General features: G+C 38.3%; 2 protein-coding genes across 6 annotated transcripts in view; one reads left to right on the top strand and one right to left on the bottom strand.

The window, feature by feature from the left end:
• The window catches only part of LOC110831346 (uncharacterized), a 137938-nt gene that overhangs the window by 5336 nt on the left and 118396 nt on the right, over positions 1–14206 (top strand). For 4 of the 5 annotated variants that reach the window (XR_015535936.1, XR_015535935.1, XM_087351812.1 and 1 more), the window contains exon 2: positions 7590–7667. Coding sequence is in view for 3 of the 5 variants with exons in the window: in XM_087351812.1 (XP_087207938.1) it covers positions 7623–7667 (45 nt within the window). In the remaining 2 variants the exon portion in view is untranslated. Of the gene's footprint in view, positions 1–5178; positions 5275–7589; positions 7668–14206 lie in introns of those variants that run through there. The other variant, XM_087351813.1, reaches the window with a different exon arrangement.
• On the bottom strand, positions 245–5058 carry LOC110831341 (TRC8 ring finger protein). The gene is made up of 2 exons (XM_022067228.2): positions 4613–5058; positions 245–3705 (listed from the first exon to the last, which is right to left on the bottom strand). The coding sequence occupies exons 1-2, from the start codon at positions 4893–4895 to the stop codon at positions 1871–1873; spliced, it is 2118 nt and encodes a 705-aa protein (XP_021922920.1). The 5' UTR covers positions 4896–5058; the 3' UTR covers positions 245–1870.

Raw genomic sequence — 14206 nt, 5'->3', positions numbered from 1 at the left:
CTGGTCTGCATGTTTCACCTCAGAGCCCAAGTTATTTGAACAATTTCGACAAGGCCTAATATAACTTCTACTTTACGTGGAACTGGACGACCGGGATCGATCCCCGACAGGGCAGAGGGAAACAGATGGAGGAAGGAACTGCTGCCTATTTTGGGCATTTTCGACATTAAAGGAATGTACAGAGTGCAAATGCTAATAAATTATAACTTCTCTTGACATGTAACAATTAATATAAAAACAGAAAAACAAGAATCAATAATTTATTTATATTTATGAAGAATCTACAAAAGTTACCAATTCTTATGCTAACGAAAACATAGAAAAAAAATTTTTGCACAGATTTTCCCAACTCTCCAAAAATTATTTGACTTTTTGCTGCAATGTAAATACTTCTATCTTCTATAAACTGGGAACATAACAACACATTAAGTATGAAATATGTTTAATAACACTGGGACTAATAAAATATACAGTGTGTTTCAAAATCGTTCTGCATAAAGGGGCGATCTGAGAACTAATTTCAAATAAAAAAATGTTAATACAACAATGATCCTACTTTTGACCATTGCAGAGCTATGGCAGTTTCAAGTTGCACACATGGCAAAATAAATCAGTTAAATTTCTCACATTTTATGAGACAACTTGTAACTGTTCAAAATGTATGTCAAAGTTCAGTGTGTGCAGCCTTGCTCATTCCAGATAAGAGTTTGCAGCCCATGAATCATTTCAAACTGCTGCTTTTAATGGAGGCCATGCCTCTAGAGACAAGGCATAGGGTCTTCATTCTGCATGATGAGGTGACTCCATGTTTTGATTCTCAAGTCCTGGCTTGCTCAAATCAGCATTATGAAAATTGTTGGATTAGTCATCATGGTCCAGTATCTTGGCCATTGAAAACTTTGCACCTAACCTAACTTGATTTATTTTTATGGGGTCTAATAAAAGAAATTACTTGTAGAACCACAGTATAACCAAAAGAGGAAACCCTGCAGATTACAGATGCTGTTGCTTGCATTAAAAAATTATTCAATGGAGAGTAAACACTTTCATAACAGTTTTAAGATGTAACTTATAAAAACTAGCAATGCATTCATGCAATTAGGACTCTCATTTATTTTCCTTGCATGCATATTGAAACTGTGGAAGTAGGACCAATATTGTATCAACACTGTTTACTTGATATTACCTGCAACATCCTCCCCATATGGCAGACCAATTGTTAAACATTCTGTGCATAAAATATTCACTTATGTTTTATCTTTCATAAAATAAAATCTTATACTTACAGTAACTGTAAATGAAAATAAATACAATGAAAGCTTGAGATACTCAGTCCATCATTCAACTAGTTTTAACATCTATGTTGTACCACTTACCATGTGATATAAACCACTGGTTAACAATAATTAAAAAAGTTATAACAATGTCACCTGCTCGGTAACAAAGATGACTGAAACATTCAAGAACTGTGCATTTTTAAATTACTCCTTTAAGTCAGGAGTGATAAGAGGCAAAACACCTGGAGACACACACATTCAGACACAATTACACATTTCATTCTCCTAAGGGTAATTTCCATATGATCACACACAGCAGCAAATCACTGAAGGGAATGAAAAATACGGTTTTCTTCTTAATAAAATCAGTTACCCTTATGACTTAATCATATTTCAAAGAAATTATGGTCACGGTGTGTTGGTAATGACAATATTATATTTGACATTTTAATTTCTATCTGACAAAAATGTTGAATTCTTTATTACTGTTTTATCACTTTATGACAATTTTTAGTGTTCACTGTTTCCGTCTCCCAAAGTACCGACATTCATCCAAAAATCAATTTCACAGGCTCAGTCTAAGTTCCTATATTTCACCTGGTCACATTAGCAGACTGCTGTTCAAGAGTAACGGGACTACTATTTTGATATATGGGTTCCTCAGTTTCATCACTATTATTTCTCGTAGCAGAAGTTGAGGCTTCATTATTACTGGAATCGACCATGTCACCAATTCTGAAACTGTCTTTCGGAGTTTCCATCTCAACTTTGTAAAGAATGTCATGACAGAGTGGACAGTGGTCCTGCACATACAGCCACTTTCGAAGGCAAACACCGTGGAAGAAGTGATTACAGCGAGTGATCTTAGCACTCCTCATTTCCTGGTAGCAGATGGCACAGACATCATCAAGGCGATGGAGCTGTTCAGTGTTGGCTTCAGGGAGGGAATTAATCTTGTTGACTGCTGTGCGGCGCTTCATGAACACGCTCCACCCAGCCCGTGCCTCACACCAGATGTTGAAGTATGCATGGATACACATCATGACTGCTCTTATTGCACCTCCAGACTCAAAGATCAAGATCCAAGCACCATTAAAAAACAGAAAAATACCGAAACAGAATTCCACTGTGTTACCAAATGCCCGTATGTAATAAACATAATCATCCAACTTCTCCCAGAAAGAACTTCGATAGGCATCCACCAGAAAGAGCGAGTATATCATAAGAGACACCACGACCTTAACTATGACTTCAATGCTGAAGGCAGATACAGCTAGCAGCCAGGTGCTAGTGGCATGTTGAGACCATAGATAGATGAGCAGTGATGCTGGAAACAGGATGAGGAAGGTACACACAGCCAGAGCACGCACGTGTCGATGCAGAGAAGGATTGTGTGAGGCACTAAGTGACATCAGCAAAGGATTTACAATATTGTGTACAAAGTGGAGGAGGGCCGTGAAGAGCAAACAGAAGTTCCGACACAAGCGAATAAAACGTTTCTCTGGATCAAGTCCAGTAAGACCCGTCTGCAGTGCCAGAATGTAAAACAGGATGGCTGACACTGTTCCAATGCTTCTGTCATCATCATCCTCTGTGAGAAGGATCCATTGGAAGAAGTTACCAACATAGTGACATATGTATGACACAATGCTGGTCATCCCAAGAACAGCTGTTAATGTCTCACACCCACTTACAAGCAAACTCTTGGTTATGCTAAACATAGCTGTGAAAGCCAAGAGGTTATGTTGGGCTTGCTGGTCATCTGAAACACTGAAATAGTCTGACAACAATGAAACTGCATGTTCTGTAACACGGAGAAGCCAAAATGTACGCAGTACTACAGGTACATTCAGACGTACCCATTCTCTTTCAACCAGTGCTGATAGACCGAAGTTACTTACAAAATTACATGCACGTTGATAACAGCCACAGACAGTCTGAATGACGGTGAGAGCACTGTACCACAGAATAAACTTGACAAGTGCCAATGGAAGCAAAGCTGCAAACACAGGTGCATGATGCAGGATGGAGACAGGCAGTGGTAGGATGGCTAAGATGGACGGAGCCATGAAACTGACAAGAAGACATTTTTGGATAATAGGGTAACGGGGCCCTAGATATACATAGGAGAAGATGAAGGCTAGCATGCACTGCATGGCATAATTTTGAATCACAATAAAAGCATATCCATTTGGGTCCAGAAGTCTTCCTACATCTAGTGATAAAAGGTCTTCCAATATGCTGGTATAAACTTGAGTTCCCATTCCACTTGCAGTTTCATTAGCTGTCATGGCTGAGATCATGATCTTCATGGTGTTCACATTTGTCCAGAAGGAAACAAAAACGATCCCAACAGAAATCAAATATGTGTACACGACGACTAGGTGCTTGGTCCACAGCATAAAGACACACACAGCTGTGACAATTCCTGGGGAAAAGAAAATATAAGTTAATTCGCTGTTCAGTATATATGTATCAACTCTTGAGGGTGAGTTTGTTATAATACAAGGTGTGCTATAGGCCAGTTTCCATGGATCTTGAATTTCTGCAATTTGAAACTTCACAGCCCTGTGAATCTCATGTTTATGCAGCAACTATGTTCCTAAGAGGGTAGGATATATGCTGGCAATATGCAGAAGCAATTTCCTATATTAAAAATATTTTTTTCACATAAAATATCACAAGATTGTTTTTCAACTCTACCAAATTATAGCTAGTGTTGTCATGATGTTAAGTGGCTTTTGATAGATGTAAAAAGATTGCATAAGACATCAGTAAACTCTTATTTGCACATTCTGAATCACAGGGTGAATGTAGGGATATGAATATTTTAAAAGTTATGTAGGCAAAGAATTTTGTACCAACAAAAATAATGCAGAAGAAGAGTTAATGGCTAATATTTTGAGATATTATAACAGCTGTATGTGATTATGCAAATACTAATTAGTAGAAACCAAAGAACATGATATGATTTTTACTCAAGATAATCAAGCACATACCTATGAAAAAATCATGAAACTAATGTAGAAAGATAAATTAATTTGAACATCGTGACACACATTGTATTTTACATTACAGAAACATAGTTTCAATTAACATGTAATCCACATAATGCATTTGTACAATAAAATAATATCCGTTAGGCACAGTGATTAAGCAAGCAAAAGTTTCTGCTATATAATAAACAGCCCCTGAAATACATGACTGATAAGATGATAATCATAATCATATACATCTGAGTTGTGCCCTATATCAAGTCTTAAATCAGTTTCATTCGAGTCACTATCACATATTAACAAAGGTAAATTTTGTACACTGTAACAACTACAACTTACCCAAACATGAGAGGATGTATTTGAAGGCTACAACTAAAATTGCTTTATAAAACTGGTCATCATATTGGACTAAGTCTGGATAATCGGGCATAGTATATGCCAGTTCCTCTCCTATTACGCTGGCACCTGCATCATTTACTTCAAATGATGAATTAGAATAATTATTGTCACCCTGAGGAAGCCCAAACTCAAATCCAATTCTTAGCAACTCATCTATGATAAAAAGCGGAGGCACACGCAAAATTACATATACAAAATCCAAAAGTTTCGTTCGGAACGACATCGGAGAAGTAAATTGAGACTTCAATGTTCAAGAAAAGTACAGACTGTACCACACTACTATAGTTATAATTTGCCTGAAACTTTAGATTTCCAGAGCAATAATGTTGTAAACAGAAAATAAACTGTGCATCTAAACAGCAGATGGTGCTGTCTACCACATCCTAAAACAGATGACTCACAAAATTCGAAGTTGCATGACGTAATTCTGATATTGACGTTCTTGAGCTCTGGCCCTCGTACTTACTCTTTCCGGTAACAGATGGCGGAAGCTTCCTATTGTAATCCTCGTTACCAACTGTACCGTAGCTGGGCCAAATATGTGACCCAAATTGATCTCCAAACAACCACTTAGCTGGATATGGAATATATTATTCATTGGCGTGAGTTACTGATGTATTGTGCTACAATTTGCATGCTTTTACTTTTAGATTGTTAGTTATTCAATTATTTCATTATATTGTGTTAACTGCTGAGGTTATGTATGAGGCGTTGAATAAATAGATGGTAGGATGATTATGGTTATGAAAGACAAATCGTTAGAGATTTGGAGGAAGCCCTCATGGCCTGTTTTAAGGCACTGTATTTACTTGAAGAGAATGACGTAAACTTTAGTTAGCCTTAACTGTCGCCGGATGCAATTCGAAAGCATCTGCTCCTTTGAATGCAACACAAGCTCTCTGCCTGAGAAAAGATGGATTTGGGGTTTGGTGGTGAAGTCCACTAGCTCTATATCTCGCCTCTATATAGGGTGCGTGGTCAATTTTAAGTTCAGAATCTTCTACGCAGGCAGAGTCCCTGGCATAACATCGCTGGATGATAAATATAAAATGCAGAGTGTAGCAGAAAGAACTATGTGAACAGTATTATCCTTCGGTAGCAAGAGGCATTATTTTTGTTGTTGTTTTAAAGTCCAAATTAGAAATGAATGGTGTAGCGTGTTACCGTGGATCATACCTTTGGAGAACATTTTTATTCCCACTTTCATCAGATGCAAATCATTGCCACCATCACAAAAGTACTTTACTACCAACACAACATGTAACACACAACAAGAATCGATTTGAAGTTTATTGCCAACGCTAGAGAAAAGAAGCACACACTCCTAACCATCGGGAAATGAAAACATAGGCATAAGTTTTAGTCCGGATAATCATAAGTCAGTCACATTACACAAAGGAAAATAACAACCACAGAGAGGTCTGACATTTTTTCAATTCTGGCTGTGAAAGATTTTGAAGATTTATTTCATTGTCTTGCAGTGACTAATATGTTGTCAACTTCTTCTAGTTCAGTGTCACAAGCCTCCATTTCTGTTTATTACGGTATGATTGAAGACTGAGCCATTAAAATGCGACTGAAAGCCTTCTAACGACCCCATAAAGTGAACACCCCTTGCGGGTCGCAGTAATTCACACGTCTCATCCAACCTTAGTTAATTCCTCATTGGAATTTAATTAACTTTAAGGTTATGTGGAACTTTATAGGTTTGCTGAACAGGATATTAAAAGAGGTTCACTATGCTTGATTTGCATAGAGCAGCACGCAGGGTGTACTCAATGTACAATAATTGTTTAATACGAAGGACTGGGTTACGCCTTGCTTTTGATATTTAGGAATAATATTGCATGAGGAAGTGGGCTTAGTACGCGCTTTGCACTCAGTATTTGAAATGAACACTAAACGAGATGGTCATATCCATTCAACATGTATCATTTTTTAAACCAGCTAACAGATTTCGATTGATTTTGGTTTGTAGGCGAAAGCTACAGTGTATCGGAAAATTTAATTTTTTCCCTACTCAAACTTTACGCGAAGCTACGATTTATCGCAAAAGGCCCATTTATTATTGTTGCGATGGGACGAGTCCATCCCCCAGATGATACTTGCGTGAATATGGAACAGCTGTGGAATACTCTGACCTACTGATAGGGGAAACCCAAATAATTCGGAGAAGGACCTCTCCCAATGCCATTTCGTCTACCACAAATTCGAAATTTACACGCTTGGGCGCAAATACTGGGCCTCCGCGGTCAGAAGCCGACGACCAAACGCCTGAACTGTGTCACGGACTATAAGTTGCTCGTAGGATCATTAACTTCATGGTTAGGTCCAGTGGTCTGTTCTGTATCAATTGTAATCGTATTTCGTAAATTCGTTGCTCTAACGATATAAAATTTTCGTCGTGGGCCATAATTACAAATTCTGTTTGGGATGTGATTTTCTTATATTCTTTCAACATGATCCCTGTAGTTCAGAGTTCTGTCTGAAGTCCATGCTTCTGACCCTATAAAAGACTACGTCATACTGTATATCAAATCTAAAACTTCTTGACGATGGTGAAGAATCAATTGAATAAAGATTTACTTGGATATTACGTTTTTACGTTTTATATTTACTAGACGATGGATAATATCCAAGTAAATTTTTATTCAATTTACGTCATACTGTTTCGTAATACAGTTTTAGAGATTTTAATTTTATAATAATCTTTTTTGTTGTTCCATTGATTGGAGTTATAGTAATGTACCCTACATAATTAGTATCTTAGTATATATAATATTTGATACATCAAATAGTTAATAAAATTAATTTCAAGATTGTTGGAATGTAAAAGTACCGAAAATATACATACTGAACAATCTTCTCGTTACCCTTGTTAACGTTTATATTATAATTTCGACTTCTTTTCTAACAGCTGTTTCGTAACGACGTCTTTTTGAGAGAGAGAATGGGGGTAACACTTCAGTTTCGAGAAGGCCGTTCGAATAAAATGGTAAGAAAACAGTTATTTTATGATTATTTTAAAAAATGTCTTATGTTTCCTGGATAAGTTTAAGTTAAATGTAGCTTTCAACTTACTTGAGCATATAGTCATAAATTTTTAGTATGGCAGGTTTATGTATAAGTGTCAAAAATAGTGAAATCTCAATTTATTGTCTGTCTTGCTTTATGCTAACTCGAAACTAAAAACCAAAAGTACTTTAACATTGCAAATAGCCTACTTTTTAGCAAAATAATCACAATTAATCATTTATGTACAGATTGCCTAAAATATATTTGGTTCTTTGTGTAACTGCGATATATTGGCTAGCTGATATTATTATGAGTCTTTCAAACTGAATATAATTTCTATTCGCTTTAAGAGCAGGCCCGATTCCCCATTGTTTTGGGGTGGTTAATGTATGTTTTTATACTTTTGGTGGCTTCAATGACGAAAACGAAGAGCAGCATTTGCTTTCTTTCCCGCTGTTGCCATCTTGCCATTAAGTTGAAACTGCTGCCAATAGATGGCAGTAGTATGCACATAAATCGTTGTCTACGCCAAGTTTGTCTCGCAACTTGCCTACAATGGATGCTATATAGAAGAACAGAATTAAATAATTCGCCGATTTGTAATTCATCCTCAGATTAATCAGAGTCAACAACCTATCCTGGTGTTCGCGAAATAGGGATAGCGCGCACATTTATTTTGCGCCCTAAATATTGGATCAGGAGTTCGTATCCCGCTTGGGTTACTGCACATTTATTAGCTGAGTTTAAGTTTTCGAGGCGATTCATTATCGATGTTGAACTTACTTCAGGGTGTGGTACCGTGTAGAAGTTGGGGTGTTGTCGACGTTTCAGAGAATATGTTGTCTCTGTCTTTGACATAAATGGAAGTTTAGAGCGTTGAGACAGAACCAGTAGAAGTATTTTGACAGCAAAATGGCAGGTAGTGGACCAGTTGACCATTTATGGATTGCATATTTTCTTAGAGTTGAATTCTCACTTCAAATGGAGGTTAGGCGTATATATTTTAAAACATATGGTGGATGGAAAATTAAATTTTCTTAAGGAAGCAGGGTCTCGTGACGACGTATCACATGAAAATTAAATTTTCTTAAGGAAGCAGGGTCTTGTGACGACCTATCACATGAAAATTAAATTTTCTTAAGGAAGCAGGGTCTTGTGGCGACGTATCACATGAAAATTAAATTTTCTTAAGGAAGCAGGGTCTTGTGACGACCTATCACATGAAAATTAAATTTTCTTAAGGAAGCAGGGTCTTGTGACGACGTATCACATGAAAATTAAATTTTCTTAAGGAAGCAGGGTCTCGTGACGACCTATCACATGAAAATTAAATTTTCTTAAGGAAGCAGGGTCTTGTGACGACGTATCACATGAAAATTAAATTTTTTTAAGGAAGCAGGGTCTTGTGACGACCTATCACATGAAAATTAAATTTTCTTAAGGAAACAGGGTCTTGTGACGACCTATCACATGAAAGGCGGCCAGTTTCTTTATGACCTGAGATACTGTCAGTTTCTAAAGAAGGACTTCATGAAGTTAATGCTAGGAGTTCTGTATTCTACCGAAATTTTGCAGCGGTTTCGTGCAGATCACGTGCTGACTTTGTGATGAAACTTATACAAAGTTAATTTTCAATTCAGATTTAAATGCAACAAATTTGATAGCTAATCATGAGTTGTCATGGTTTTAGGCTATACTGGTGATACAGTGATCTATTATAGATCTTCACATTACTTGTATTGGAAATGTAGAAGTAGCGGAATGTAAGTTAAATGCCACTTATATAGAATATTTATTGGGCTCTCTGTAGCTTGTCATCATAAAACACTGCACGGGAAGCTATGCAGACTGTGTAAAAATTCACATTTACAATTTTTCGAATTGTTTGTAGGTTCGTGGAGTACGTAGATGAAAAGATAGGCCACAAAATTAAAATAGGCCTTAACAGAAAGTGAGGGCGTGGACTGGGTTTAGGACAGAATCAACCTACGAGATTTTTTGAAAATTTCGGATTCCACATTCCACAGAAACTGGCAATGTATTGCCAGATGAGAAGGTAGGAACTTGTGACGGTAATCCTGGAACGGAGAATAGGTTTCTGGCCAAATGTCTGAAGTTTGTGCAGCGCGATGCCGTCTGCACGCCACTGTGCCCTGTGCCCTGTGCCCTGTGCCCTGTGTTCCTACCACTTTCTTCATTCGCTGAGATAGCTGAAAACGTATACAGCGCGGTAAATCTTAGTTGTTTGCATTCCATGTCTGAATAACTGTGTCTTTCCTTCCTTCGCTACTGTTCGTGTCTACTTTATTTCTGTTTTCCAATGACGCGGCATCTCGAGATCAGCTGTTGACGTGTAAGATGGCATTTTTATTATGAGACTGTAAGCAGGAGAACAATTTCGATCCGTTAGACCTATGAACATTTGGAGACTCTTGAAGTATTTTTCAGCTTGGTCTGTTTATTTACTGTAACACCAGAACGCGTTTCTCTTTCTCGGGGGTTCATTAAGATGCTTTAGTCTGTTTTTTGTCGTGTTCTTTTTATTTTTTTACTTCTCTCTATCGCTTTTCTGCTGTTCCTCCCCATTAATTCGTCATTAGCGCCTTGGCAACGGCTCCACATGTTCGGCATGTGTGCGACCAGTGCTGCCATCTTTCCAGTATCGAGGGTGTTACAACGTAAATAATGTTGTAAGACTTGAGGTTCTCACAGCGGTGAGTATGAAGATTTCCGTCTTCTGGGTTTTTGCGCTGTGTAGTCTGGTCGATGTTAACCAACGTTTTAGAGGTCATACTGCCTCCGTCATCAGGGCGATCATCGCCCTGATGACGGAGGCAGTATGACCTCTGAAACGTTGGTTAACATCGACCAGACTACACAGCGCAACAACCCAGAAGACGGAAATCTTCGTAAATAATGTTGGCTATTAATAAGTCACATAACTGTGCATGAAGAGTTAAACCACGAGGATCCGCGAACCAACTGACCAGAACTGTACTTGAAGTACCAGCAGGGCGCGTCCTATTTACGTATAGGACGCGCCCTGCTGGTACTTCAAGTACAGTTCTTCCTGGGAATTGTAGCGTTTATGACGCTCAGAAAGATATTTATTTCACAAAACTGACACCAGTTCGGCTGTCAGCAGCTCGACTACCGTATTCGAAAGTAAAATACGGGTATACTAAAGCAGAACTATCACATTTCTCACTCTCACTATAAAAAATGTGTAACCGAAATACGGCGACTTACATAAAATTACTCTCAAGTCTTTTCAACAGAAACAGCGAGAAAAATATTACATCTAAAGACCTCAAATTAGTAATTTCTGATGGTCGGCTACAAGGCGTGTAATATGGAATTAAAATATGCCTAACAAATTAATCTGTGACTATGTCTTGTCTTCATATTATTTTAATTGATGTTAAGATTCAAATAAACAAATTAATTCATATAATACAATTCAATTTGAATTGTATTTTATGAATTAATTTCTTTTGCCGCTGATGACGACCTCTCGAGGTCGAAACGCGTTTGACATTAGTGTCCTTTTAAGTGTAAACAGTTTTGTTTGTATGCATGATTTTATATCTCATCTTTCTTGATTTCATCATCATAATGAGAAATGCTGATGAGTAGTAGTTAACGAAGCCCTTCAGTCAGTGGAAAAGATGGAAAGCTAAAGCAGTGGTACGACTATTCTTGAAGATTTCAGCTTTTCGAAACAAGATAAATTGTTTCTTGTGAATACAAAGCTTACGCTATTGCGGAATTTTGCGGGATATTTTTCGATCCCCGTTCCTTCAGTCTGGTTTGCCGTGCAGCACGGTTTCCTGTACATCTGTCTGGACGCGTCGCCCGCCAGAAATAGGAACATTCAGCTCACTAATCTGCCAGCAAGACTTTCTAATAGCCCGTGTAACTCAGCCACGAGAAGCGAGCAACAGGGGAAAATTAATTTTCCCTTGGTTTCTGAATTGATGTAATGAGACAGCGTAAAGCAGTTTTTATTTACGGACGAGACGTGGGTGTGGCCGCCATTTAACATTCAAGACTAAATGACAAACCGTAGTTTGTATTTAAATTGGTAGAAGAAAGTTGTTTTTAGGTCTGGTGACACAGCTACAGCCTTGTTCCTTTTTATCTTCATGTGGCCTATGAACCGGCTTTGGCATGTCACACTAACACTCCAAAATAAACCAAACAACTGTCTTCAAAGTGCCTGTGCCTTGTAAAATTGATCTTCGTATTACTTCAGCATTATCTGCGGTCCACACAGACAGCGCTGATGTAAACAGTCATTTCTTCTATAACGTTTGTTTTCATAAAGCCAATTGCCTATAACGCGACTGATTCACAACCGAAAGCTGTTTCCATAACGCCGGCGCATGTTGAATAATTAAATAAGGAAATTCAGAGATGTAACCATAAACGCAGGTATGAAAACGGCTCAGATTGTTCTAACTAGGCTACAGATACATTAATAGTGAATTTTTCTGACTGCCAGCTCTACCCCTAACCCCTTAATTCCAAATGAATCAACTTATTATGAAACCCGATTTGTCTATATCGCGGTGTTTTACACGGAAGCATCTATCGCGTCAGAGGAGAAATGGCTGCACTTGCTTTCGTTAACGAACACCTACTCATAGTAAGACGCCAATCAACGTGTATAATTATTTCATTCAGGCTAAGATTAACCAACCATTGGATTCTGGCAGGAAAAGGGCCGCAATAATTGTGGCTGATATGAGAAGACTACAAATAGAATGTTTTAAGCCTACGTAATATGTCGGTCTATAGAAATTATCATAATTGTTTACACATTTTACAAGAGCCCATATTCGGTACAAAATTATAACGATGCAGGACTAAGAAACAGAGCTTGAATATTTGAGGTTCTAGGACGAGGCTTATGAAGATGACTGTCTTCTGGGTTATTGCACCGTGCAGTCAGAAATTTCCCGACGTTTCAGAGGTGATTACTACCTGCATCATCAGGGTGCCTAGATTGCTTCCATCTTCGGAGTGGAGGCGATGCTTTAGTCCGAAAGTTGGTAACTAGCTAGCTGCAAGACAACACGCCATCAGAAGGCCACCATCCCCAATCAACACAGCTCAGTCTGTTAAACATAATTTCTGAAATGGAAAACGATTAGTGTGTGCATTCTTAACCCTTTAAAGTAAGTTTTGTCGTGACTTATAGTTGAGTTTATTGAGACGGACTGTGCGTGTAAAAAGCAGGCAGTTGGCAATGTTGTTCACCTCTCCCTTTTTATTTACTCTGTGTTTCTTTTTATCCCCGTTGCTTCACTATCCGCCCATCATTCAGTCGCTAAGCATCCGGGTCTTCATCTGACGTGCGAGAAGAAAATTGCGGATGTTAGGTGTTGGGGTTCATCGGGTAAGGGTGGTTTACGTACTAGTAACACTTAGGCCGCACTTGCAGGAACGTCCTATTGTTGCCAGCGGGGGGGTCTGAATTGGGGTTGAGAAGGGTGTAGGGTGGAGTAATCTTTCCTGGCAAATTGATCGCTTGGCGAATACCGCTCTGCTCTCATATGAGATAGCAGACCTAGTGCAGGACCAAGAAAGACCATTAGGGGGCTTTAGTCCTTATACTATGTACTTTATACGTGCACTACTAACAGTTACAAAAAATACAAGCATGGGTTCTTTAAAAATACCTGCAAAATTTCTCAGAAGGCAGGAATTGTCGAATATACATTCCATAAACAAGGAATGTTATCGACACCTAAAGGTTTTTGACGATGGTGCATTGTAAGATGTAAAGTTGTTCTAATGTATTTTGCCCGTCATCTAAATTATAAAATAATAAAACTACGTTTCCGAAGCTGGATCCTGTTTTCACCTTTATACTTAGTCAAGGTCTGAGGCTAGGTCAACCAGATAGGCTTTCTGTCTTTCTTCCTTTTATACCTGAAGACGGAAGTAAATCCCAGCTTCCGAAACGTTGTAGTTTTGTTACTTTATAATTTAGACGCTGGACAAGACCAAAAGCACAATTTTATTTAAACACTGTAATGTTCTGCTTGTTGTTCCTTTGGATCCTTATCTATTCATGTGGTAAGAAACAAAAGATCATAATTTGAAGATGCTGTACTGTAGTGTCCATGGTGACCTTCTCATACGTCGACTTGCAGCGGGTACCGACGTTTCGAAGGAACATACTGCCTTCGTCTTTAGGACATCACCTATCAACAAGTCGACACGGGGTGGAGTCGCAGACCATCATGGACATCTTCACCGCCGTGAGGACCTCAGCTCTTAGCCACGGTGTAAACATGTGATCAGCTCTGTCCCTAGGCTTAGATCAGATGATGGTATTAAAATGGATCTTAAACAGTCGAGTTTTAGGGCGTGGACTGGATTTTACTAACTTGGGGTAGAATTCAATGGAGTTTCTTTGAAAACGTTCGTAAACTTCTACCTGAGTACACGGGGATTCAATCCAGAAGACAACCATCTTCATAATGTTGTTATCTGTGTAATTACAGTTTA

Source organism: Zootermopsis nevadensis, unplaced genomic scaffold, assembly GCF_977971745.1.
Source record: "Zootermopsis nevadensis isolate Lab colony 2312 unplaced genomic scaffold, Znev_1.0 Znev_ptg000020l, whole genome shotgun sequence".
Taxonomy (NCBI): domain Eukaryota; kingdom Metazoa; phylum Arthropoda; class Insecta; order Blattodea; family Termopsidae; genus Zootermopsis; species Zootermopsis nevadensis.
Note: the sequence above shows the minus strand (reverse complement) of the source record. Positions and strands in the feature narration are given on the sequence as shown.

Excerpts from the sequence above, each read along its gene's own strand:
- LOC110831341 (XM_022067228.2), bottom strand. The coding sequence starts at position 4,895 with ATGTCGTTCCGAACGAAACTTTTGGATTTTGTATATGTAATTTTGCGT. Across the intron at positions 3,706-4,612 it reads ATACATCCTCTCATGTTTGG|GAATTGTCACAGCTGTGTGT; the intron begins GTAAGTTGTAGT and ends TCTTTTCCCCAG.